Below are 24,037 nucleotides of genomic sequence, written 5' to 3'. Positions count from 1 at the left end.
TCATACAAAGTAGACAAATTTTTTATTTTATATCGACGTAATACCTGGTCCAAACAAAATTCGCTATTAAGAAACAACTTTGTTGAACGTTATTTAAACCACGACGTAGGATTGGTTTGCCGCCATCACCGGATATCTACTAACACGACATCTGTAGTGTAGATTTCGAATATTGAACGGTCAGTGATCAAAAGTGAGGTTAACTTCCTTTTTTCCGGTGTGAAAAGCCGTAAGGTGTGTAGTGTTTGTTACTGAGGAAGTAATCCGAAAACATCGGAAAAATGAAAAATAATTCGTTTATATACATGCTATTATTTTAAATAGTAGATATTCTGATGATTTTTACATATTAACCATTTTTTTCTCTCTGTAACTTTAATAACAGGTTTTCAAGTGTATCAACAAACATTTGAACTTTGTTTATATTTAATTAAATATGATATTGTACGTATCGTTTAAATTTTATATGTTCCGAAAGGTGTTAATTTTGCATAATTTTGCTTTCTAATTTAAAAAAGAAAAAACTAACTGGTCTATGTAAAAGGTTATGTGATACTTCTGGAACAGTGTTTACAACTGCCAGTATAATATTTGTATAGTATTTGTTACATCCTGTAAAAGAATAGCATTAATTATTAAGTTAGATTATTGTACACAAATTTTTATAGCAGATATTAGTTTCTTTCAATTTTCAGATTAATAGACCAATTTTATAATTTTTTTTTTACAGTACATATCTTCAAGATGGTGAAGATTATGAAAGCAGGGAAAGTCGTATTGGTCCTTAGTGGCCGATATGCGGGAAGAAAAGCTATTGTCATACGTAACTTTGATGATGGCACTACAGAAAAGCAATATGGACATGCCATGGTTGCAGGTATTGACCGATATCCACGTAAAGTGCATAAAAGAATGGGCAAAGCAAAACTTCACAAACGTTCTAAAATCAAACCATTTGTGAAAGTAAGTCTTTCAAGCATCTAAAATTTTTTTAACAAATTTAAGTGACATAGAAATTAAAAAATATTGTATGTTTAGAATAAATAGATCATAATTAATAAATAAATGTTTACTCTTTTTAATTTGTTTTTTATGCAATTTAAAAATTGTATATACTGATTGCATTTTAGATATTAAATTATAACCATTTGATGCCAACAAGATACACTGTAGATTTGCATTTTGAGAAAGTAACTCCTAAGGATCTTAAGGACCCTATGAAACGCAAGAAGGTTCGATTCCAGACACGTGTTAAATTTGAAGAAAAGTAAGTTTAATTCCTTTTTAATTGCACAATATGATAAGTAAGTTGTAACAATTCTCCTATGCATTAGAATTTCCATTTCAAAAGGATTTTATTTTATATGAATAATTAGAATTGATTATAAAGATACAAACATATTTTACAAATTATTATATTGCAGAGCATACTTTTCTCATTATATGAAGATTTTCTATATTTTGTTTTAATGCTTTGTGACTTCGTGATTTTGTAGATACTTACAGGGTAACATAAATATTTGTTTACAGGTACAAATCTGGTAAAAACAAATGGTTCTTCCAAAAACTACGATTTTAATTAATTTTAATAAATGTAAAATATACAAATATTTTTGGAGCGTAATATTTTCTAATCATCCTTTTATGACAAAAAGAATTAATCACATTTCTTTTATTATTATGCGTACTTAAAAAGCATGATCCTAATTTATTTTTCATTTGCAATGTTCATACATTGTTCAGCTTTTTTACTTGCATAACATACAAGAATAATTAATTTATATAATAGAAAATATTATATTTAGAAATTAACAATTCGGTGAAATTATGGTAAAAAATATCTTTAAAATGCAATGCATGATTCATAGCAAATTTCTAATAATTTAAAGAGTGTCAATAAATATATATTTCAAACATTGGAGTGTCGCGATCTATAAAGAATTTTCATTATTACTATAAATTATCACTTGTTAAGTTTTTTAATACGTTCATCCAGTGATACTATATTATTTTGTATAATATCTAAATTTGATGCAAAACTGTCTTGTATTCCTTTTAAAAGAGATTTATTACTTTCCAAATCGACGGTAATTTGTGATTGTAACTCTTCTAATCGCATTAGAGATTTACTAAATTCGGCAGCTAAAACAATTATATTTAAAATTTATTACATATCATGACAAAAAGTGATCATAAAAATTTTATTTAGGTACATACCTTGTTGGTGAATTGTATTTAATGCCAACAATCGATTTACAGTTTGAGGTAATACTTCTGACATCGATTCGGTTTGTTTCACGATTTCGTACATTTCTAGAATCTGAAAGTAGTTTTTGAAGTTTAATTTAAGTACATACGTATGTTACTTCTGTTTATTCAAGAATATATATTCACGGGTAATAGCGTACCTTCTGTTCTTGTTCCGAGTCTAAATTTAGCACAGTCTTTTTTTGTGCAATATTATCCATTTTATGAAGTAAAGAAGCTAATCGGTTTTCGATAATGTCTAACTGATGGGGATCTAATATTGCAGCTTTTGCTCCTAATTCTTGAACAGCTTCCATTATTCCTCGACATTTGAGATTCTGTCAAAAAAGTGTTTTTGTCGCTTATTTACCATCAAAAGTAGTTTATTAATAAAACAAGCTAAAATAATTGTGATATTATAAACGGAATAATTATATTGCACCTGTGAAAATTTGGCAAGTTTATCATTGGATGTTCCAATGACACTTTCTAAATTACATAGTCTTTGCTCAAGCAATGCAATTCTTGCTGCTTCTTGCATTCGTGCCTTTTCTGGAAGGTATGTCATCTGATACTTGAGTACATTAGGTTCAACCGTTTTATCGCCTTTTGTACTCTGTGTTTCTAAATCAGATTCAAAGGTAGGAATACTGGTTTGCTTGAATGCTTCTATTTGTGATACTAGTTCTCTAAAATATTAATTAATATAGTAAAATTTCTGATTCTTGCAATATAAATGTAACATAAGTAAATTTACTTTAATCTTGTGCCTTGTGGATCTGATAGAGTTGCAATAAGATCAGCACCAAGAGATTCCTCTAATTTTAAGGAATCTAATTGTTTTCCTAGGTCTTGTACTTGAGACATTATATCAACAACAGATTTTGTATCTTCTTTTTTGTCCTCTGCTTTTTCCTATTTTATAGAAACAGTGCAAAAAATAATTCTTATGCTTTAAACAGAAATGATAAGTTATACAATATTTTTACAATATAAGCAACAATCTAATACCTTCAATTCATTTATTTCTTCGTACAAGTCTTTAATATCACACTGCAAACGATGAAATTTCTGAATTGGTGTTTCTTTTTCCCCTTCCCCAGGAAGTTCCCAATCTTCGAATCTAAAATTTTTCATAAAAATTAACATGCTCTAATCTTTCCCTTGAACTGATTTATAAAGAGAAAATTTACTTGTAGCCTGTCTTTGGTCTCAGTGATACACTATCAGAAAAATCAATTCCCTTATTGACAACATGTTTACCTTTAAATTTATTAAATGCTTCTGTGGCACTTATATGTAATTTTTCTATGGAATCACTTTCATCCTATGAACGAGATTATTAATAACAATTCGTAAATACTTATAATAGAATAAATAAATAACAAATAATATATAATGCTTTACCTCGGGATAAATTTGAAATTGTTCAGATTCCGGCAAATCGGTTGTCTCGTATACATCAACTTGATCATAGGCCTATTTATACAAACAATATTTTAGGGAATTAGAAAATTTTAATCGTTAGTATAACATTCTAACTTTACATTACGTTACAATTTATGATTAGCGTTACAATTATTTCGGTATAGGTTCTGACGTGAGGTATATGAAGTACTTACAATGCCAGGTAAATCGGCATATTTAGGATCAGCCATTTTTTACAGCTAAGGGAAAAAGTATTATCGCTTTTTAAATAATTTTGTACAACGTAAGAAACTCTTACGTGTTCCACTAACAAGTGACAGTGCAAAGGTTTGGTTCGAAATATCAAGATCGAGAACGAAAATAGCAATATGTCAGTGAACACCCAGTTTTACCACAGACAAGACAATTTTAAGTATTCGCTTTCGTTTGCACGACTTCCGCGATATCTTCCAGGAAGTATCTGCACTATACAAAGTGGTAATTTTGAACGAAGTTAGCCTTAAAAAGTGAGTGTATATTTCTAACAATTTAATAATGATAATTTAGTTATTCTATATATGCTAACATTAGTTAAATGGAATCAGTAGCTTTCGAGCGTTCGCATCGTTTAAAAGATGGGTGATTCCGAGACCTACACGAAATCGTATTCATAATTCGACTATCACAATCGACCGTGAAGTATCGATTTTAGAAGACATAAATAGAAATTATAATTAAACAATGTAAATTTCGTGTGGTGTAGAGAGGGCAGAAAAAGAAATATATATAATTCAACTTACAGGAGCAACCAAAATTTTCAGAATAATTAAATTCAAATTAGTATAAATTTCGTTTTATTGATTATCAGTAAATGAAAGTAGAGAGAAAAAATGAAACATTTAGAAGAAATAGTTATTTTATTATTACAATTCTTCGTGTGTAACAGAAGATGAAGACCTTTCTGTAGGGAAGCCCCAAAAGAATGTAGGATATCCTTTAATTTCTCTTTCTCTAGCAACAAAAGCTGAAAAAGAAGAAATACAATTTCCTATAAAATAATTTGCTCTTCCGAGAATAGCTAAATCTAAATGAGGCGATGCGGGCGACTCTTGTTCAAAAACCGACACCTGTAATAAATGAAAAAATCAAATTCTATCAATGCATGCGTGTTTTATAGATAATATTATATATATTATCATGAAATATCTTGAAAAATTTCTTACTTCCATACGCGCTAGAGCTTTAGTAAGTTCCTCTGTCATGTAATTATTATCAGATGCTACAAATACTGATCTGATATCATTACCATTACGTATAACACGTTTGAGATGGCGTACTATTAAATCAAACGATGGTAAACACATAGCAGAAGTTGCTTTACCACGTTCATTTCGATAACCAAGACACTGGGGAGCGGCAAAAAGGTTCGGTGTACTTGATATAAATTCACAAGCACGAACCTATAGCGAACAAAGGAAAAATAATGCATACTTTTTATTTATATTTATATCATACTGTTTTCTAGTATTATTTTTTAGTTAGTAATTTATAAAATAATATATATATATATACCCAATCAATTCCATTACGCAGATGAATTCCTACAAAAGCTCCCTTTGACAATTTTTGTTTTATAAATACTTTTGCTTTATCAAGCATCACTGTGTTCCATTCAAGACATTTGTGTAGTTTTTTATTTTCTAACTGAACAGGAAAACTAGCAGGTGCACCTGTAAATGCTAATACTGGCCAACTTACTGCAGGGTATTGTTTTCGCCATTGTATTGCCATGTCTGTATGATAAACATCATAATGAAGAGGGCCATAAAATTCTGATTTTACAAAATCTATATTATACGTGTCCCAGAATGGACCAAATGGATTCCCCTCTTTAGCATTGCATGAATCTTTTTTGCCACGTGCAGAATAACAGAAAGCTAAAAGCAATAGCATGTCTCAGAAAGATATCTAATCTTTTTGTATAACATCCAAAACTTACATACTCTTTCCTTAGGTTGCCATATTCTCTCTGCAATACCATTCATGAAATCTTCCATTAATATTGCTTTATGGCAACTTTGTACTTGTGAGACATTAAAATATTTATCAAAAGGAACTTGTATCTAAGAAATAAATGAGAAATACTTAATCACAGAATGTAACTATTGTGTAAGATGTTAAACAATATTGATTACTAACAGATCTAGTTTCACCAGTTCTATATTCAACCCATGGTGGTAGTACCAAAGTACGGTTTATTGCTTTTGCAAATCCTAAAGCACCTAAAAAATGATCTGCCTGATTTCCAAACCTTCCTGAAATCCATAACCATCGTATGCAATTATTTTTTATAAGAATAAAGGCTAGGTTCAAAAGTATTGTTACAATCTTACCCATACATGGACAGTAAACAATATAACCATTTGTATCAATATTAAAATGTTCGCAATATGAGCTATAAAACTTGGTCAATAACAAAATTAAAAAAATAATACTGAACATTGCGATCAAATTTTCTTGATCGAATTTGCACAATGTAAATAATTTATCGTATTGTACGTTTTAAGTATAGAATATGACACCGCATCAACCTATAAACTGTCTAGTGATACTTTATACATTTCCTTCATTACTATGGATACGTGCATTGACCATTGAAAATATAGAAATACATCTAACACCAAACATGGGAAGAGCAGGGACAGAATAGGGACATTACACATTGTTTCTAGCATTTCAAATTTATTGTACTGAAATTTTCGGAATTTTTACATAATTAAATGAGTTTGATACATCTTAATTCTATAGGTATTTTATGTAAGCTAAAGTTAAAGAAAATGGAACTAATAATAAATTCTTTTAAGTAAAAATGTACATACATATATATTTTTTAAGGATATACATTCGCGAAATGCACCCTCCAACCCATTTTGATGACATAGCAGGTTTCTGAGCGGACAAAATAAAGGAATACGTATTTTTTTTAACATAAACCAAATTTAATCTGATGCTATTTTCAAACGTATGCACGAAATTCTTTTAACGATCGGATAAAAGAAGTGCATTAGAAAATATATGAATCTATTTGAAAGAACAAAATTGATGAACGAGTTTGCAAGTGTGGATTAGAAATGATCTATCCTACGATCGTTAAACAAATTCTATGTCAAAATGGGGGAAGGATCACTTTGTGGATGTTTCCTGCGAGAATTACGATGCAAGTCAAAAAAATAAAAAATTGAGCTATATCGTGATTTCATGCCCTGACAACACTCTATTATGATTTTATCAAAATGTGTCGTGCCTGGCATACGCCATTTATGAATTCTCAGTATAAACATTGATATTACTTAAATTGTAAAGAAATATATATAGCCATAGATATTTGGCGAGGAAAAATTACACAGATGATTACAAATAAATGTGTGATAAGTAATTTATAATTATATCAAGTTTATAAAATATTTTGCGAATAAAATCGTACTATAATCCCATTAATACAGTGCTAGTAGTAATGGGCGTTTGCGAAGGTGCGCTAGCTTGTCTTACACTCATTTCCCAAGTGTCTAATAATTGAGAAACAGAAAAGCGACGAGGAAGTTTCGTTATACGGGCATTTAAAGCTTTTTGTACGGCACAAAGAAATGTTGTAGCGTATTCGTGGGGCGCCATAACGCAACGAGGAGGCGTAAGGGGATAATCAGCCGGAACTGTAACTGATACTGGTGGAACGCATGGAAGATGACGATCATCCAACCAACATATTAACTGAGTACACTTAGATCCGTTTTGTTGCGCTGGATCAAGGCTGACCTATGCACACATATACGCACAGATATACATATGCGCACCTTACGAAAAAAAAAAAAATATAACGCAATGATAAATAAGTTACCTTAAATCGTTGATCTAATCGAGCTATTTCTCCTTGTAATACGTCTGGTATATCGCTAAGAGATTCTTCTATTTTCTGCTTTTTCAATGGTGGTGGTAAATTTCTATTTGTACAAAGAAAATGTCATTAGCGACATCGTGTAACATAATTCTTCATAGAGAAATATAAATAACACTCACTTTATTTCTGGGCCAAACAGAGCTTCTAAACACGGACCAAATGTACGTTGTAATGTGTGATTTACCACCGGGCTTTGAAGATGCGTGCTTACTGTTTCCAAAAGCGGACTGAAGAAGTGATGTTCTTTCAATGTTGGTACCGGAGGCCCAACACTAGCGTCGCTTCGTTTAAAGTCCACTTTTTCAAGAACAACTTCGCACTTTAATAGTGTATCCATTGGCATACGTTTGCTAGGATTTGATAAAATTTCTAAAAGCTTCTTCATTTTGCTTAATTTATCGACATCTGCAATGAAAATAAATGTGATAATTGATAGTGGATGTATGCAAATGTATGCATTTAAATCCTAAATTACTTACTTCCTTCGTTACCCATTTTAGCGATCATTCTTCGTAAGGGCTCAATGTATTTACTCAATTGTCGAACTTTATCTCTGTATGCTTGGTCTTCTTGTTGTGGACTTGGAGTAGCACCAACACCTCCAGGAGTGTTCAAAGAACTACTAGGAGATGGTGCCATGCCTAGTTGAATATATAATATTTATTACTGTTTTTATTTGTATTTGAAATTATAAACTTTAGATTATAAATTGTTTTAACATACCTACAGATCGTTGTGGTCCTCCCATTATAGCATGCTGCGGGCTTGGTGATGGAACTAATGCTGGAGATGCTACCATCTGGTTACTATACAAAATATTTTCTTTTAAAGATGTACGAATACACTAATATATCTGAAATATTATTCTATATCAATAACCTTGATGGTGCACTTAAACCAGCTGGACTTGGAGCTGACGGCGATGGACTTTGTCTTAAAAACTGATTTGCAGTAACATTTCGAGGACCTGCAAATCCAGTGTTTATCATTTCACCTGGCTGAAAGTGAACATTCTTGTAAACGTTTAAAAATATTGTGTATGTATATATGTACTACTTCTTGATTTTTATACTTTTCTTTGCATGTGATTTAACTGCTGTTGCATCTGAGCAGGACCCAATTGCCCTGAAGCAATTTGATTCATCTGCTGTGGCATACTAGTTTGAATTCCACTTATAGATCCGCCGATTTGATTACTTATTTGACTGGATAATTGATTCTGCATTTGAGTCTAAAATGTAACATGTATTTTGGCATTCATTTGTATATTTATTACAAATATTGAAAATGATATATTCCTTATCAAAATATTTATATATACCTGCATGCTTTGCTGCATTTGTCCGGGAGTGATTTGTCCCATAGGATTAGGAACTACTTGATTCATTTGTGGAGGGATTTGTCCTGGTCCCATTTGATTCATCTGTGTCAGCATTGAATTATTTTGCATGGTCTGGATTGAACCCATATGACTCATTGGGCCACTAGTTTGGGCAGGCATCATACCCATTCCTGGCATTTTATTTTGCATACCTTGCATGGCCATAGTTTGTCCAGGACGTTGATTTAAGCTTTGCAATACTAACAAAAATCAATAGTACAATTAAATTATTTGTTGTAAATAAATGTGTAGTTGTATTATCCCATGAAAAATTGGTATATGTATAAAAGAATTCAGAATTAAGTATTAAATATATACATAAAATAATGCGAATGCTATATTTTGTAAAGAGTATATTTTTCCAATTTACACGTATGATTAAACATATAATTTACTTATATAACTAGAATATTTTAGAAAACATAATGCAGATAATGAAAATCGATATATAATTATATAAAATTAATTTAATATTTCATTATAAAAAAGTAAGGCACATATTTTATCATTTAATCGCTTCATACATCTTAAATACATATATTACAATGATATAATTATGATGATGGTGATACTTCTTCAAAATGCTCATTTTCAACTGAAATTTCTTCATTCATAAACTTTTCAAATGCTTCCATTAAACGGCAAGAGAAAAATATTTTTACCATATTCTCAAGTTTATCTGTGCACATTTCTTTTATTTCTTTCGGTATACTTTTTTCGCATATATATTCGTACGAAATATCTTTAGTTTGTAGATTTTCATCCAATTTTAGCTTTAAAATAATAATATCTTTAGAACTTGTTTTCTCTAAGTTTTTTGGCCAGCCTTTTTCTACCAGCAATACTTTTAAATAGACCAGTGATTTATCTATATCAAATTGTATATCTCTATAAGTTTCTTTCACTTTATCAATCACTTGATGCACATATGTTAATCTCTGTACAAAATTGTCTAACAAAATCTTGATTTCGCGCATCATGTTGAGTACTCTTCGTTCAATAGGATTATAAACACCATTTTTTATGTTGTTATCAAGTTTGATCACTTCTGGTAATCGGCTGTATCCTAAACTGAGGTACCATTTGCGCAATAGTTTAATATATTTAAGTGTTACTACAAACTTGATGCCTTCTATAGAAGATTCATTAATGACAGGTTCATAAATATAAGATACACGATTATCTGTTAGGTCAACTGCCATACCACATTGCTTTTTAATTTCTTTTGCATGATTTTTTTTTTCATGTAATGTATCCTTCCAAAATTCATGCATTTCTTCTTCATCATTTCTATGTTCAATATATCGTCGAAATGAAACTTGAGATGGTGAATTCATTAATCTGTTATATGAATCTGAGTTATCTGAATCATAAAGAAATTCACTTTCCGCAGAACTTTCATATTGTGAGTAATATCTGTTAGTCAATTTTGGCATTTTTTCAAAATCTGTTTATATATAAATAGTGATTACAATCTTTTATAATAATAATGATTAGGTTAAGTTTCCGTTTGCTACAAAATAAAAATATTTAATAAAATTATCAATTTATAACATTAGATATTACTAAGTATTTAAATCCAATACTTTTTAAATATCTCTTTCCAAGAAAAAAGATTCTAAATTTCAATATTACTATGATTCTATTGTATGCTCCTTTAGATACAACACATACCCCTTTTTATATGTATATAAACTACCATTTTGGATTTTGCTGAAACTTGAATATGTGTAGTTTTTAGTGTCAGAGTTGAGCATATCTCAAAGAGTTTTCTAATACTTTAAAAATTACATATGAACAAAAATTTTCTTTAATCATTTGTTTTAATAAACTCGATTTTTTGATAGTTGAAAATAATACTCATGTACAACATTTTGAATTTAAAAAATGCAAAAAAACAGTTTGATAACTCCAATTTTTGTCTTAAAGGGCCATTCTACTTTGTGGAATTAAAAATATCGATTTTTGTAGTCTCGAAAATATGTCTACCAAATATTAAATTAAAATTCTAATTTTAATTATTAATATACACTTTATGTTTCCATGCCTCGTGTATATTTTGTATGTATATAAGTAATCACAGCAAATGTGCAATTTACTCTTTTTCTTTTTGTAATGAATGTATACTAAATGTATTGTAGAGAGAAAGAAATATCAATCCTGGCAGATATTGAGTCAAATGTTTTAGTTAGCCTTTGAAAGCCTTAAATATTGATGTCATATCATTTTTAATCCATTCCTTTTTTCTCCTTACAATACATTGTATTGATATGAAACAACCCATACTGAAAGTTTCAGAACAAATGAATCAGGTGAGTGGTATGATTAGTAAGTTATTACATCTAATATTGTATACGTAACAACATAGATCTGTAATCTAAAATCCTGCAAAAGTAGGTTAGAACAGGAAGTGAACAGATTGTCTTACTCTTCATGGGGAATAAACTCACAATTTGTAGCAGTATTAGTAGGTTGTTGTTGAATTATTCCTTGAGGATTGGATCCTGGCCCGCTCATACTCATCATTTGATTAATACCAGTCCCCTGACGTGCTAATGTTTGTAGTGCCCCAATTGGATCTGGCATCCCTTGATTTCCAGAACCAGCTGTACCTGGTGCAGCACCTCCTGCACCCTTCTTAGAATCTGGAAAGCATAATACAATATTATAAAAAAATTTAAGTGCTATAATCCAAGTTCTAGGTAACAAATGAAATATATATTACTTAGTTCTCTGACATGTAGGATCAATCTAGCAACAAAACCTAAATATTCTTCCTGCAATGAAAAAAATCAATGTTATCAATGAAACTAACCAAGAATTTGATTTTTTAAAAAATAATAATGTGTAAGGAGAACAAAGAGATTAACAACAAACCTTAGTTTTTGCTTTTTGAAAAACATGATTTTCCATATCAATGCTATTTCTTGTCGTAGGCATTCCAGACGATTGTACAACTTCATCTCTGTGAGAAAATATACACGTTTCATTTATTTAAGCACACCAATTTATTTTTCTTGAATATGTGTACATATTTAAACAATGAATGCTCCTTTTATTGTTAATTTTATATTATTAAACTATGTATCATTAAAATCATGTAAATTAAAATATTTATCAGTTCAAATTTGATTGACATAAATTAACTTACATTTTCGCAATTACACTTTGTCGAAAGTTTTGCGTTTTCCAAGAATTCTCATCCGTTGCCATTTTTTATATTGAATAATTAACTACACAATTAAAACAAGCTTACGCTTTCTTTTTGTCGGAGTAACTTTAACAACCAAACATCTATATAGTAAACTCTGAACTCTAAAGTTTAAGTCTCTAACTTAGAAAGTCTAAGTCCGACTTTCGCAGCATAGTCACGCATAGTTCGAGACATGAAGGTATTTGTAAATAGCCTCCTTACGGCGTTTCTATGAAAACGATAATTGCATTTATATCGTTTTTCTGTATAAAGTATCGTATACATTATTCAATGTAATAAATATTATCAATTATATATTGAAAACTATCTTTTTTTAAATCTGAGAATAAATTAATCGTTAAAAATATTAAATTAATTAATCTTGTATAATTAAATAGTATAATATTTTCTTTAAAAATAGTCAACAATTCTTGGATATTTGGCTTAAGTGAAAACAAAATTTAAGCTTGACTTAATCTTAAATGGGAACTGGGAACAGAGGTGCCAGAAGTGCACCGAAGGTGCTCTCTCACACTATGCCAGATCACGCGTACGTGAGCTCGTAGAGTTTCGGAAAGTCAACTAAAGCAAACTGACACGTGCCCTCTTTCTCGATTGTCCGAAGCTGCCCGAAGTAATTTCGGACCGCCTCGTGGGAGTCGAGAGAGAAAGGCTCACATTTGCCTTCTCCGAAACTCCGCGACTTCACGTTTACGTGATCTAACATGTGTGAGTAGTGCACCGGGTGCTGAATCTGGCATCCCTGAGTGGGAATTGATTCATGAAAATGCCGTGGAACATATTATTATTCATTGGCCATCATGTTCGATCATGTTCGATACTCTCTTCTGCTCTCTTCCTTTCAACCTTAAAATAAATGTATAGTTTGTAAGGAACCTCTATACTCATAATGGCAGAGTTAATATTAACGGAGGAAGGATTAATACAAAAGCATAAAAAGGAACGAAAGGAACTACAAGGTGATCATTTTAAGTAACACCGAACGTTAATATTTTCCTTTTAAATTACGCTGTCACATTTGGAATATCAAATCATTACAAACGTTTCTTTTATACTTACAAAATAATTTGTTTTATTAGTATTTTGTATCATGGAAATTCATAAATATATTTTTAAATATAAACTTTAAATTATTATATCTAAAATTTTAGCACAAATACAAATTTTGAAAAAGTCAATTTGTAAGGGTGATAAAAAGAAGAAGAAAGAGGTTACAGAGGAAATCAGTCGTTTAGAAGAAACTTTAGATGAAAGACAAGAAGAAGAATCTGCAAGATGGAAAGTTGCACATCTTAATATTAATAACACAGAGGATGACAATATAGAAGATTATAGTAATGAAGTGATTAAAAATGATGTACAACATGAACAGTTAACACATAGAGTTTCAAAAGCACAGAAGAGAAGAGACAAGAAAGCAAATGCAGAGAAAGAACGCAACCAGAGAATAATAGAACAAGAAGCATTAAATGTTTTTGGCAAAAGAAATGTAGAATTGCAAGCCATAAAGAAAATTCTTCATGAACGCGATCTAATGATGTTTGATATTCCAAGCGATGGTCATTGGTAAGACATTTATTTTTAATGTATTAGTTCTGTATTAATTGTAAATATTTATAGTTTTATATTAATTATATAACTCTTATAGTTTATACAACGCTGTTGCACACCAATTGAAAATTATAGGAGAAACACCATTGAATTTTCAAGAGCTCAGATTGAAAACTTCTGTATATCTGAGAGAAAAGATGAATGAATTTTTACCATTCATTTCTAATCCAGATTCTGACAATTTACTTTCACCGGAACAGTATGAGAAATATTGCAGTGATGTGGCAGATACAAATGCTTGGGGTGGTGCTATCGAGGTGAGATGAAAATTAAATTTAACATATAATAAAGTTTTAATAATTCTACTGTATTTATGTAATTACTTTTACTTAAAATAGCTACAAGTTCTTTCACATGTATTAAAATGTCCAATCGAAGTTGTTCAAGCATCGGGAGCACCTTATATTGTGGGTAATGAGTATAGCAATGGGAAAAAGATGATATTGACTTATCATCGTCATATGTATGAACTAGGTGCCCATTATAACTCTGTTACAAAATATGTTAAAGCAGAAGAAAGTTGATAAATATGGGTTAATGTTTTTAATTAAGAAATTAAGCTTGTAATTTCTTAATACATTTTACTGACATAAAATGTACGAACCATTTAAAGAGCTGCCACAATTTGTCCAGGAAACATATCAGTCATATCTTAAATTAATACTTAAATGTTTCTCTGGTAACTAGCCATATACTTAAAAAATGAATAATATCTGTTAATAGTCAATTAGATTAAAAATATTAAGATGCTATAAATCAGTAGGTCTTCCTTTAATTTTTTTTATATAAATGGTTATTGCATCACTATAAAAATTATATTTATTTATTACCTAAATGTTTGACAATATATATAAAGAAGCTGCCAATGAATAGCAAGTATACATTGTTCAGTACTTGGTCTGAAGTTCTAATGTAAATATCTATTTATTTTTAATTATTTTTAACGTTTTTTTACATTAAATGTTTCATTTTACACGAGGGTTGAACAATGACGTATTCAAAGAAAATTTATTACAGCAGAAATGTTAAAGTTATGCGCATGTGTGAAATATATAGTAATACTTTTCTGATGTGTTCTAATAGATTTATACTATTTTGGTGGTAAGTAATGTGTATAAAATATGAAATAAAAATGATAAAATATTGAAACAACTATTAGTTTCTGGATATACAATTTATTTATTTTCTGATTTTTCATTCAATATTTTCATATTGATGTATAAGGTAAGGTCACAGTATAAGATCTTGCTTTATTTATCCACATTACTTGCATTGCTGTCACATGGCGTTTTATCATTTTCTGATGTTCCTTTGTTTTTATTTGGATCATCTGGTTTCATTTGTGGAAACAACAGTACTTCCTGGATTATAAATATACGTTTAATGTCATCTCTTTTTTTATTTTTATTTATTTTATAGGAATATTTACCTTAATGTTATTAGTATCTGTAAGGAACATAGTAAGTCGATCAATGCCTATGCCCCAACCAGCAGTTGGCGGTAAACCGTATTCTAATGCAGTACAAAAATTCTCGTCAATTAATTGTGCTTCATCGTCACCAGCTGCCTTGTCTTTAGCTTGTTGCTCAAATCTGTACACATACGAAACAAATTGTTTGTATTTTGGTCAAATTGTTATTAATCAAAACTATTTTAACGAATAACCTTTCTCTTTGGACTATGGGATCATTTAATTCTGTGTATGCATTGCATACTTCTTTCTTCATAATAAATAATTCAAACCGTTCTGTAAGACCTTTTTCAGAACGATGCCATTTTGCTAAGGGAGACATAATTTCTGGGTGATCCAAAATGAATGTAGGGTTGATACAAGTTTCTTCTATAAATTCACCAACGAGCTGTTTAGAATGTATACACACATGTATATTTAGTGGATATATACATACATATAATTATACCGTCCAACAAATTGAAACAATCTTTTTCAACTGCAATAATCAATGAGCGATTAAAAGAAACAGTCTTACCTTATCTAGCATTCTAGTCGTTGTTCTCGGTGAAGGGCATTCAATTTCATGTTTGATACAGAGTTCATTAAACACCTGATTTGCTTCTGGTGAATTCAATTCATCTGGTGGAGGTAACTTGACTTTTAATACTTCTTCTAGAGTTTTCATCATAGATACTCGTTTAAAAGGGGGAGTAAAATCAATTTCCACTGCTTCTCCCTCTGGACCATCTGGATGATACATTATTTTGTAACTACCATATATGGTCTTCACCATTCCAGATACCATTTCCTCTGTAATAGACATTAAGTCGTTATAGTCTGCATAGGCCATGTAGAATTCACAAGTAGTAAACTCTGGATTGTGTGTTAAATCTATTCCTTCGTTTCTGAATTGTCTTCCAATTTCATATACTCTGTCCAATCCACCAACTATTAGCATCTGAAAATGTAAGCAGTATTATGTTAATAAAATTTGTATATGTAATAGTTAATTATGATTATATAGAGTGAGATATTTAAGACAGGTTATTCGAATAATTCATTTACTTTTGGCAATAGGCAAAAATGCTTTAAATAAATTTTCCTTATATATAGCAATATATATTACTTTAAGATATAGTTCTGGAGCAATACGCATATATAAGTCCATATTTAATTCATTGTGATGTGTAATAAAAGGTTTAGCTGTAGCGCCGCCAGCTATCATATTCATCATTGGTGTTTCAACTTCTAAAAAGCCGAGGTCGTCGAGAAACTTACGGATATACGCTATCAGTTTTGCTCGCGTATGAAACGTTTTTCTTACTCTCTCATTTAATATAAAGTCTAAATAACGTTGTCGGAACCTTGTCTCCTAAACAATTAAAAATAATATAATTATTAATAATAGAAAATGGTATGTCAGAATGAAAATGCAATCACTTCTTTGCACCTTATCTTTTAATCCAAAGTAAAGATTTGGTAACATGTGTAAACAGGGACTTAGAAGGATAATACTATGTGACATGATAGAGAATTCACCCTTTTTGGTTCTCCCAGGATTTCCTACAACACCAATAATGTCACCTCTTCTTATTTTAGAAATATCACTGATAAATTTTTCTTCATCTCCATAAAGTCTTGCATTTGCCATAACTTGAATTTTAAGGCCTTCTGCCCTCAGGTCATAAAATATTAGTTTGGCACCGGATTCCCTAATAGCAAACACACGACCAGCAATACTGTGTACTTCATTTTTCAATATTTCTTCATCTTTCACTTTGTCGTTAAATTTTTCAATGAAATTTTCTAACGATATCGATACATGAAACTTATGTGGATAAGGATTATTATTTGTATTTTTGAGTTGATTAACTGCTTGTGTTCTAAGTTTGATGTATTCCTGGAAAACAGACGATACAATTCAAATTTTGTATGTTCAACTTGAAAATAACAATTATATAATTGTATATAGTTATTTACATTTGAAATGATATCCTCTTCTATAAGATCTTTTTTTTCCTTAGATTCGAGTTCACCTTTTGCTGCTTTTGCTGCAAGTGCTTGTGCCTCTTTCTCAGCATTTTCTTTTAATTTCTGTTCTGCTTTTAGACGTCTTTTTAATTCACTGTAAGCATGATTGCAACACTCATTAATTTTCATCTATTATTTAAACGAGTGTAATCCCTATTAAGTTGTACGCACTTTACGTGAAAACGGCGTATAGTTATCTGATGTAATTTTGCAGGTTTTTTATTAGAAAGTACCGGCAGTATCACGCCAACGTATGTTTTGGTTATGTTACGCAGCATAATTAATTAAAACTACCGTTGTTATTATATCAACAATTTATGAGCATATATATACAACAAATATGCTTAATCATATAGTTTTACAAGATTGCACTATCTAACACTTAGAAAAAATACATCAATAAAGACACTTTTTCATTAAACAACGTGGGTGGCCAGACAGTGACATTGGCTACTGTTTTATGTGGCTTACGTTAGGACTATAGATATAGATAAAAGATAACTTTGGATAGGCATAAAAAATGAATTTGTAAATCTAATTTCTTCGCAGTATTAATATTTTACTCACTTTTTTGATATTTTTTCACTCGTAGTGTCCGCCATGTTGGTAAACCTTCGTTGAAAGGATTCTTCCATACTATCTTTGTTCCATAGTTCCGTGTAAGTTGGTGAACCTGTAAAGTGTTTTCATCTGTCAAGTTAAACAATCGGTTAACTTCCTTTGCAACTCATTATCATTTTATATTAATCCTATAGTTTAATATTGTTTCTGTTTAAATATTTCACGTAGAAATCTTTGTTATTTCGATCACGATTTTTAAAGTGTGTGAAATCGAGCGGGAAAATAATCTCTTAAATTAGGCACGACTTTTACCCGCGTAGAATATTTCAAATGTAGTGTCACAGACGAGGTATACGAGAAGACCTTTCATCCAATGTATTTTTTCGGCCCATTTTTCTGGGGCTCTAGAGCCCCATAATCATTTTCGTGTTACTCGCAACATTACCAAGAGATTTAGAAATGAATTTCAATCCTTTCTATTCTCAATTCACATGTATTTACGTACACGTTACAACTGCTGCCCATCAATACTAATTCAGTGAATAGTTTCTCAACTGACCGCCATCCATGAGAAGAGGACGCCAAAGTCACCTTCGAATTTTCAGGTCGGTATGGCAGTCAGATTGGGCCACGAAAGTCCATAAGATGGAAGGTCTATCCGTATACCTCGTCTGTGGTAGTATCCTAGCAACCACATCTGTTGATTCGTGCTTTTGAAATCATTCGTTTCGGTGAAGTGTTTTTTCTGTTTACTGTAAAAATGGAAGGCTGTTTGGGGTATCAAGATATAAAGGCGTTGCAAGATTTGATTAGTCCACCAAAAGATAGTGATTCTGATGATGATTTACCACAAGCTGGCGCGCGTAAACTTGGTGAGTCGAAACGCTTTAAAAATCTAACTCTTTCATTTACTCGTTGCATTCCTTGCGTTATTCTCATAACGAGTTAGAAACCTTGGTTCAAGTAGAGATACAAGAATTATTATCAAATATACAAAACTGGGAAGATTATTTCCTTATTGTAATGATGGCGTGTATTATAAAACAGCACAGCTATAACAGTTCATGTATTAATTCGAAAATATAGCGTGGTTAATTTTTTGCGACCACTTCAAAGGAAATATTTATTACGACCATCTAACGGCGATATCTATGAACTAATAATATGATCTCTAAAAATATCTGTTGTATTCGCGTGTGAATAAATAAATGATATTAAAAATGTTGAACCATAAATGAGATATAAAATAAATCCTATACCTCGTCTGTGGTACAAACAGACGTTATAAGCTGGTTTTTTTTGTACCATATGGATCGGGGGTTTGCGAACTTCTTTACCATTCCAGTATCACTAGCAACGTTATCGATTCAGAGTAGAATACTACCTCTGCGCTCGTAGCGGTTGGAATTTAGACTACATATCGAGAAAAACAATTATCTCGAAAGCAATCAAATTCAAATCACAGAAGTGATCAGTGGCTCTAGTAAAATTACTTTGTTCGAGGGCCTGGCCATATCGGCGTCGAAAATGCGACAAATGTGATATCTGGGCAACACGCGGGGCCACATGCACCGCTGGAGGAAGGAACCGATGATATTTGGCATCCGTCGGAGGCAGACGCCGCACATATTTCCGAAGCTTATGATCCTAGAGAAGTGCCGGAATACGAGATGAAATTTAAGCAGGCGGTGACAGCGGAGGACGTCTTTTTAAGCGTTAGTGTTCTATCGGCCGGTATCGGAGTCATCGTCCTTCCAGACGATTTAATAAAATGTTTTTAATACTTATACATATATCGATTATAACTAATTGATGACACGTTGGTAGATCAGATGGGCTTCAAAACGCCGAGCACCGCGTCTTGCGAGTGGCTGTCCATCCTGGTGAAGATGCCGCGCGAGTCACACGACAAAATCGAGCTCAACGTGGAATCCGAGGCAATTGACGTGCGCAGTCCTAGGTGAGACAACGTGTCAATGGCGTAGTCATAGATTTATCGCCGATTTCGTAAAGTTTTATTGCTTTGATTTCGAGATGCGTCGGAATTTCTGTGGCAATTTTACGGGGCAGTAAATCTGTCGAAACGTAAAACCAAACACGATCTTTCAGATATCGGCTGCACCTCGCGACGCCACATCCGGTTGATCCGAGCGTCTCGTCCGCCAGGTGGCACGCCGACGCTTCCGCCTTAGAGGTTATACTGAAGCTTGTACGCGAATTGGACGACGTGAATTTTTAATCCACCGTAATGTCACTTCGTCTCTGTATACGTAGAAGCATCGATACACTCGTACCTCTGCGAAAAGTTAGTTTTTTACGAGGATACACGGCGTGGCACATTATACCGGGGATTTCCAAAAATATTGAGAAATATCGAGAGATTGGACCGTTGGGGATTGGAAAAATATTGTCCTCGCCGATGAATCAAAGTTCAATCAATTTGAAAGCGATGGGACACGATGTTGGACTTCCAGTTGACACTAGAAATAACGTCGAATATCGAACATCAACCATGAAGCACGACAGAGGTAATACTATGGCGCGATCGATAATACTATCGATATTAGATAGGATACTGGAGTTCAGGTTTAAAAGTAGAATTACAACTGTACTTTCTTTGCACACTTTATATGCTAGCATCTCGTCGGTAAATAAATATTTTACACTACGATGCTATAAACTTTGTGCAAACGGAGACGAATGTTATTAAGATAAATTAAACCTTGAGAATTCTCAGTTCCATCTAATCTGGGACTTTGCCGAAATATTCCAAGTTCCGTCTGTTCTTAGACCTGCGAAGTATTCTTGTGCAAGACATTAGTCTTTAATCGGCTTTACTCTGTTCGCGAGCTATGTCAGTCGATTTACTCTCTGTATGAAATTCTCGCTCCACCTGCGCCACGTGAAACGGACAGGACTCTTAAACGATCATTTCCATAATCCCGCGAACTCGTTTGTCCTTCGACGTGGGTGCAGCATTATTCAGTTACGCGAAGATTGCGATTCTCGCACCATACTGATATCAATATTGCAATCACTTAGGTTTCTTCGAAGGTAATCAAATTATTATTTAACAATTATTCTCATGTAATAATCGAGGTTCCGCAACATAGCGATGGGGATAATCTCCCGTGTTGTTGATCGAGGTACAGATTGTTTCTTATATCAAGGTATTTTTGGACTCTGTCGGCCAAAGAGACGCGAACTGAGGGGAGATGGAATCGAGGGAGTGACGGTAACAAATCCAGGCTGTTCAAATACCTGGAAAGCGTACTCGAGCTTCTGGCATACACTCCACTAAATTACTCGATTCTTGGCGGGTCGAGTCGATTGCCAATCGTTCTCGACGAAAAGCGAGGAAACGAGGGGAAAAGTCGGTTCTCGAGCGCGGTTTTACCGCTCGTTCCCCCATCGACCGTTTCTTGGCCGGTGGAGTCGCGAATCGTGTTTCGAGATTCTCAGTATCGATACCCGTTGTTATCGGGAAAATACGACTTCGGTAATTTGTTTAAGGACTATAGAAAAGAACGGTTAACTTCTCTTCTTGCTTTGTAATGCGATGTTATCGGGCTCTCTATGCGGGATCTATTGATAGTTCTAGGATTTTTATTTACGGCGTCACCGTGTTACTATTGGTCCCGAGACGTGTTAAAAGTTTTACCTGCACTAGACGAGACGTGATCGATAACTACTTTAAAGTCTTTCTAGCAGACCCTATTTTAGACGATGGAGACATTAGGTATTCGGTCGAGGAGAGTGTATATAGCAAGGGAGGGGTCAATCAAACGCTTGCGAGAGAGACGAGTGCATCGTAGCCTTCTGGTGACGAGTAGGAGAGATGACGCCATAGTCTGTCGACAGTAAGGGTATTTTATGGGATTTATCAATAAATTGGCGATAAAAATAAGCGATGAATATAGTATTTAATAGGTTGAAAATAAGCGCTTTAATTATTACACGACAATTGTACGAACCAGAGTCTCATCAATGATTTGACTGAAATTAATTTCAAAATTGAATCGTTCCTTGACTTCAACGACACCTCGCGATGATTAAGGGGATTCGTTAAGAATAGAAACTTGGATTAAGAATTGCGAAATGTCCTACGTTTGAAAATGCTTGCTGTAAATTGCGTTCTGCATTCATTTATTCTAAAAAATTCTATGTTTACGTAATGTTGGTTCGCCCATGACTAGCTTCTCCGCTGCTGACCCTGAAAAATTCTTCACGAACTCAGTGCCACTAGTGTTTTTAACGATTTCAATCCCCTGAGACCGAGGTTACCGTTTTACCATCCCCGGATTTATTTCCGACTGTTTTAAGAACGAATGCAAAAGTTTCGTCGTCGTTGCGTGCGATCTAAGGCCCGTCTGTAAAGTTTCGCGAACTCTTTTTCGACGTTGTTCCTCGGTATTAGTTGAAACAGCCAATTAAAGAAATTGGATATCGATCGGACCGTGCAAGTTGTCCAGAGTTTCTTTGGGAATCAAATATTTTCTTACGAACATTGATTGCAAACCTTGATTAAAACTCTGCTCATTAACATTTAACGCGTCGAACGTTTGCGATCAACTTCAACGACGAAGGTGTCCACGCGAATTCGATAATATTAAGGCGTTAGATAAGCGTTTATAATTTTTGTTCTAAATTTTAATTTACAAAATTGTACAGTCCTCTCGTATTTTATGTCGCAAAATTGTGGTATTTACTTTTCTTTTTTATCAATTACGGATCGGTAACAACGCGGCAAAGAATAAAACTGCGTTTGTTTTATTATCGTTTCGGAAACGCTGACGAGAAAATAACAATTTTATGCATTCTCCAGCGGTGAAGGACGGAACAAAATTCCGTGGCCTGTGGTTTATATACTCTGTCGCAGGAGAGATATTTTATACAAGAGGTTTCCGGCGATGGTGAAAATCAACCGAATGGAAATTTCACATCTAGCTCAAGGAGACTGTATAAGCTGTTTACGTGGGAAAATAGGTAGAAAAAAATCGATAAACATAACAGAATGTAGTTTGAAGATAAAAATTCTGTTAGTGTTCCTATCAGCATCTATATACCTAAAAATATCAGGGCGAACCCGTTGCATTCTCAAACGAGTGACTAGAAATTAAGTAAAATCCCATTTTATTATTAATTCTAAGGAAAATAGATAAGATTCCATTCCGTTTGTACATAATTATTTATTTGTAAATATTTTATTTGTACGGTGTTACATTTTTCTTTTATTATGCTTTAGCTAGGGGATTCGATAAAATAGACAAGATCGCGTTTCGTACGGTGAAATATCAGTTTTCTTCACGAAGTCTGTCGAAAGCGTTGAGAAGTGAAGTTCGCTAACATTAGAACAGTTATTCGCGCGAGTAGCGATGCTCGTCTTGTCCAGCCAATTTCCTCGGAAATTCGAACATTTTGGGAACTTTGAAACAGTGCACCTTCAACGTGTTCACCCGCGTGACCTGACGGTGACATATTGCATAATGCAGTGCTGCAACACATTGTGATGCATGAAGAGAGATGCACTACGACGCGCCGTGGAGAACGCCAGTGTCCTCGATACAGGGAACGCGATTCTCCCGCGCGAATCGATCATCGAAGCTGTGTTCAGTAATACGAATTCAAATTTTTATTGACATACGTGCTTCGTCTTCCTCGATTGTATCACGCCTGTCGATAATTCTATGATTCTACGCAATTTATAACAATAAGAACAAATGTTACAAACAGATTACTATTTTAACACTTTACCGACCGTTAGCGTTAAATTTATTTACCAATGTATTTTTTCGCCCCATTCGAAACCTCATTACCATTTTCGTGTCACTCGCAACATTAACAACAGATTTAGAAATGAATTTCAATCCCTTCCCCATAGCCAACTCACATCGATACTAATTCAGTGAATAGTTCCATAGATGAGAAGAGGACGCTAAAATCACCTCCAAATTTTCAGGTCGGTATTGCAGCAGAAAGTTCATATGGACTTTCGTGGCCCAAATTTACTGTCATACCGACCTAAAAATCGAGTGATGATTTTAGCGCCCTCTTCTCATGGATGGCGATCAATTGAGAAACTCACTGAATTAGTGTGTGTAAATGCATACGAGTTGAGACGTACGAATTATTCGCGATTCTTTGGCTAGTTAAAGTTGTAAATAATTATCGAAGTGA

At 32.8% G+C, this 24,037-nt stretch overlaps 8 protein-coding genes across 11 annotated transcripts; 3 read left to right on the top strand and 5 right to left on the bottom strand.

The window, feature by feature from the left end:
* The first annotated feature begins 164 nt into the window (after positions 1-164).
* Rpl27 (ribosomal protein L27) lies at positions 165-1,610 on the top strand. The gene is made up of 4 exons (XM_076770568.1): positions 165-234; positions 731-963; positions 1,131-1,267; positions 1,531-1,610. The coding sequence occupies exons 2-4, from the start codon at positions 745-747 to the stop codon at positions 1,577-1,579; spliced, it is 405 nt and encodes a 134-aa protein (XP_076626683.1). The 5' UTR covers positions 165-234; positions 731-744; the 3' UTR covers positions 1,580-1,610.
* Positions 1,336-4,108, bottom strand: Dctn2-p50 (dynactin subunit 2). Its single transcript, XM_076770564.1, has 9 exons — positions 3,870-4,108; positions 3,655-3,726; positions 3,441-3,574; positions 3,259-3,370; positions 3,005-3,162; positions 2,690-2,936; positions 2,409-2,585; positions 2,218-2,320; positions 1,336-2,142 (listed from the first exon to the last, which is right to left on the bottom strand). The coding sequence occupies exons 1-9, from the start codon at positions 3,903-3,905 to the stop codon at positions 1,964-1,966; spliced, it is 1,218 nt and encodes a 405-aa protein (XP_076626679.1). The 5' UTR covers positions 3,906-4,108; the 3' UTR covers positions 1,336-1,963.
* Positions 4,109-4,311: 203 nt separating this feature from the next.
* Positions 4,312-6,272, bottom strand: O-fut1 (O-fucosyltransferase 1). 2 transcript variants are annotated; one of them, XM_076770566.1, is made up of 6 exons: positions 6,048-6,272; positions 5,854-5,969; positions 5,654-5,777; positions 5,227-5,591; positions 4,878-5,114; positions 4,312-4,781 (listed from the first exon to the last, which is right to left on the bottom strand). In XM_076770566.1, the coding sequence occupies exons 1-6, from the start codon at positions 6,154-6,156 to the stop codon at positions 4,578-4,580; spliced, it is 1,155 nt and encodes a 384-aa protein (XP_076626681.1). In that variant the 5' UTR covers positions 6,157-6,272; the 3' UTR covers positions 4,312-4,577. The 2 variants fall into 2 exon arrangements, with proteins under 2 accessions (XP_076626681.1, XP_076626682.1); XM_076770567.1 differs by having other exon boundaries at positions 5,854-5,965; positions 6,048-6,070.
* Positions 6,273-6,428: 156 nt separating this feature from the next.
* Positions 6,429-12,345, bottom strand: LOC143344665 (mediator of RNA polymerase II transcription subunit 15-like). Of its 2 annotated transcripts, none has more exons than XM_076770930.1 (12): positions 12,142-12,345; positions 11,868-11,955; positions 11,716-11,767; positions 11,441-11,635; positions 8,931-9,190; positions 8,682-8,840; positions 8,489-8,622; positions 8,333-8,415; positions 8,089-8,250; positions 7,729-8,014; positions 7,550-7,652; positions 6,429-7,467 (listed from the first exon to the last, which is right to left on the bottom strand). In XM_076770930.1, the coding sequence occupies exons 1-12, from the start codon at positions 12,201-12,203 to the stop codon at positions 7,138-7,140; spliced, it is 1,914 nt and encodes a 637-aa protein (XP_076627045.1). In that variant the 5' UTR covers positions 12,204-12,345; the 3' UTR covers positions 6,429-7,137. The 2 variants fall into 2 exon arrangements, with proteins under 2 accessions (XP_076627045.1, XP_076627046.1); XM_076770931.1 differs by having other exon boundaries at positions 6,432-7,467; positions 8,489-8,607.
* Positions 9,199-11,413, bottom strand: LOC143344666 (uncharacterized). Its single transcript, XM_076770933.1, has 2 exons — positions 10,577-11,413; positions 9,199-10,503 (listed from the first exon to the last, which is right to left on the bottom strand). Exon 2 carries the CDS (start codon positions 10,424-10,426, stop codon positions 9,545-9,547), a length of 882 nt encoding a protein of 293 aa, XP_076627048.1. The 5' UTR covers positions 10,427-10,503; positions 10,577-11,413; the 3' UTR covers positions 9,199-9,544.
* Positions 12,346-12,901: 556 nt separating the features above from the next.
* LOC143344509 (deubiquitinase OTUD6B) lies at positions 12,902-14,857 on the top strand. The gene is made up of 4 exons (XM_076770631.1): positions 12,902-13,163; positions 13,356-13,770; positions 13,853-14,072; positions 14,154-14,857. The coding sequence occupies exons 1-4, from the start codon at positions 13,094-13,096 to the stop codon at positions 14,337-14,339; spliced, it is 891 nt and encodes a 296-aa protein (XP_076626746.1). The 5' UTR covers positions 12,902-13,093; the 3' UTR covers positions 14,340-14,857.
* Positions 14,858-14,974: 117 nt separating this feature from the next.
* On the bottom strand, positions 14,975-17,972 carry Lysrs (Lysyl-tRNA synthetase). 2 transcript variants are annotated; one of them, XM_076770629.1, is made up of 8 exons: positions 17,867-17,972; positions 17,249-17,393; positions 16,719-17,168; positions 16,395-16,640; positions 15,804-16,226; positions 15,481-15,674; positions 15,245-15,407; positions 14,975-15,176 (listed from the first exon to the last, which is right to left on the bottom strand). In XM_076770629.1, the coding sequence occupies exons 1-8, from the start codon at positions 17,932-17,934 to the stop codon at positions 15,066-15,068; spliced, it is 1,800 nt and encodes a 599-aa protein (XP_076626744.1). In that variant the 5' UTR covers positions 17,935-17,972; the 3' UTR covers positions 14,975-15,065. The 2 variants fall into 2 exon arrangements, with proteins under 2 accessions (XP_076626744.1, XP_076626745.1); XM_076770630.1 differs by lacking the exon at positions 17,867-17,972 and adding an exon at positions 17,471-17,857.
* Positions 17,973-18,575: 603 nt separating this feature from the next.
* Dnaaf6 (Dynein axonemal assembly factor 6) lies at positions 18,576-20,106 on the top strand. The gene is made up of 4 exons (XM_076771183.1): positions 18,576-18,732; positions 19,364-19,575; positions 19,693-19,820; positions 19,970-20,106. Exons 1-4 carry the CDS (start codon positions 18,621-18,623, stop codon positions 20,097-20,099), a joined length of 582 nt encoding a protein of 193 aa, XP_076627298.1. The 5' UTR covers positions 18,576-18,620; the 3' UTR covers positions 20,100-20,106.
* Positions 20,107-24,037: the final 3,931 nt, after the last annotated feature.

This window comes from Colletes latitarsis, chromosome 8 (genome assembly GCF_051014445.1).
Source record: "Colletes latitarsis isolate SP2378_abdomen chromosome 8, iyColLati1, whole genome shotgun sequence".
In the NCBI taxonomy this organism is placed as follows: domain Eukaryota; kingdom Metazoa; phylum Arthropoda; class Insecta; order Hymenoptera; family Colletidae; genus Colletes; species Colletes latitarsis.
This window is presented reverse-complemented; position numbering and strand designations above follow the sequence as displayed.

Coding starts and splice junctions, on each gene's coding strand:
- Rpl27 (XM_076770568.1), top strand. CDS start 745: ATGGTGAAGATTATGAAAGCAGGGAAAGTCGTATTGGTCCTTAGTGGC. Junction 964..1,130: donor AAATCAAACCATTTGTGAAA/GTAAGTCTTTCA, acceptor ATTGCATTTTAG/ATATTAAATTATAACCATTT. Junction 1,268..1,530: donor CGTGTTAAATTTGAAGAAAA/GTAAGTTTAATT, acceptor ATTTGTTTACAG/GTACAAATCTGGTAAAAACA.
- Dctn2-p50 (XM_076770564.1), bottom strand. CDS start 3,905: ATGGCTGATCCTAAATATGCCGATTTACCTGGCATT. Junction 3,163..3,258: donor AAGAAATAAATGAATTGAAG/GTATTAGATTGT, acceptor TCTATAAAATAG/GAAAAAGCAGAGGACAAAAA. Junction 2,143..2,217: donor AAATACAATTCACCAACAAG/GTATGTACCTAA, acceptor TAATTGTTTTAG/CTGCCGAATTTAGTAAATCT.
- O-fut1 (XM_076770566.1), bottom strand. CDS start 6,156: ATGTTCAGTATTATTTTTTTAATTTTGTTATTGACCAAGTTTTATAGC. Junction 5,970..6,047: donor TGTTTACTGTCCATGTATGG/GTAAGATTGTAA, acceptor TATGGATTTCAG/GAAGGTTTGGAAATCAGGCA. Junction 5,115..5,226: donor TGCGTAATGGAATTGATTGG/GTATATATATAT, acceptor TGTTCGCTATAG/GTTCGTGCTTGTGAATTTAT.
- LOC143344666 (XM_076770933.1), bottom strand. CDS start 10,426: ATGCCAAAATTGACTAACAGATATTACTCACAATATGAAAGTTCTGCG.
- LOC143344665 (XM_076770930.1), bottom strand. CDS start 12,203: ATGGCAACGGATGAGAATTCTTGGAAAACGCAAAACTTTCGACAAAGT. Junction 11,768..11,867: donor TTCAAAAAGCAAAAACTAAG/GTTTGTTGTTAA, acceptor TTTTCATTGCAG/GAAGAATATTTAGGTTTTGT. Junction 8,015..8,088: donor TAAAATGGGTAACGAAGGAA/GTAAGTAATTTA, acceptor TTTTCATTGCAG/ATGTCGATAAATTAAGCAAA.
- LOC143344509 (XM_076770631.1), top strand. CDS start 13,094: ATGGCAGAGTTAATATTAACGGAGGAAGGATTAATACAAAAGCATAAA. Junction 13,771..13,852: donor ATTCCAAGCGATGGTCATTG/GTAAGACATTTA, acceptor TAACTCTTATAG/TTTATACAACGCTGTTGCAC. Junction 14,073..14,153: donor CTTGGGGTGGTGCTATCGAG/GTGAGATGAAAA, acceptor TACTTAAAATAG/CTACAAGTTCTTTCACATGT.
- Lysrs (XM_076770630.1), bottom strand. CDS start 17,577: ATGCTGCGTAACATAACCAAAACATACGTTGGCGTGATACTGCCGGTA. Junction 15,408..15,480: donor CCCATAGTCCAAAGAGAAAG/GTTATTCGTTAA, acceptor GTATGTGTACAG/ATTTGAGCAACAAGCTAAAG. Junction 15,177..15,244: donor CAGATACTAATAACATTAAG/GTAAATATTCCT, acceptor TTTATAATCCAG/GAAGTACTGTTGTTTCCACA.
- Dnaaf6 (XM_076771183.1), top strand. CDS start 18,621: ATGGAAGGCTGTTTGGGGTATCAAGATATAAAGGCGTTGCAAGATTTG. Junction 19,576..19,692: donor CGGAGGACGTCTTTTTAAGC/GTTAGTGTTCTA, acceptor TTGGTAGATCAG/ATGGGCTTCAAAACGCCGAG. Junction 19,821..19,969: donor ATTGACGTGCGCAGTCCTAG/GTGAGACAACGT, acceptor ACGATCTTTCAG/ATATCGGCTGCACCTCGCGA.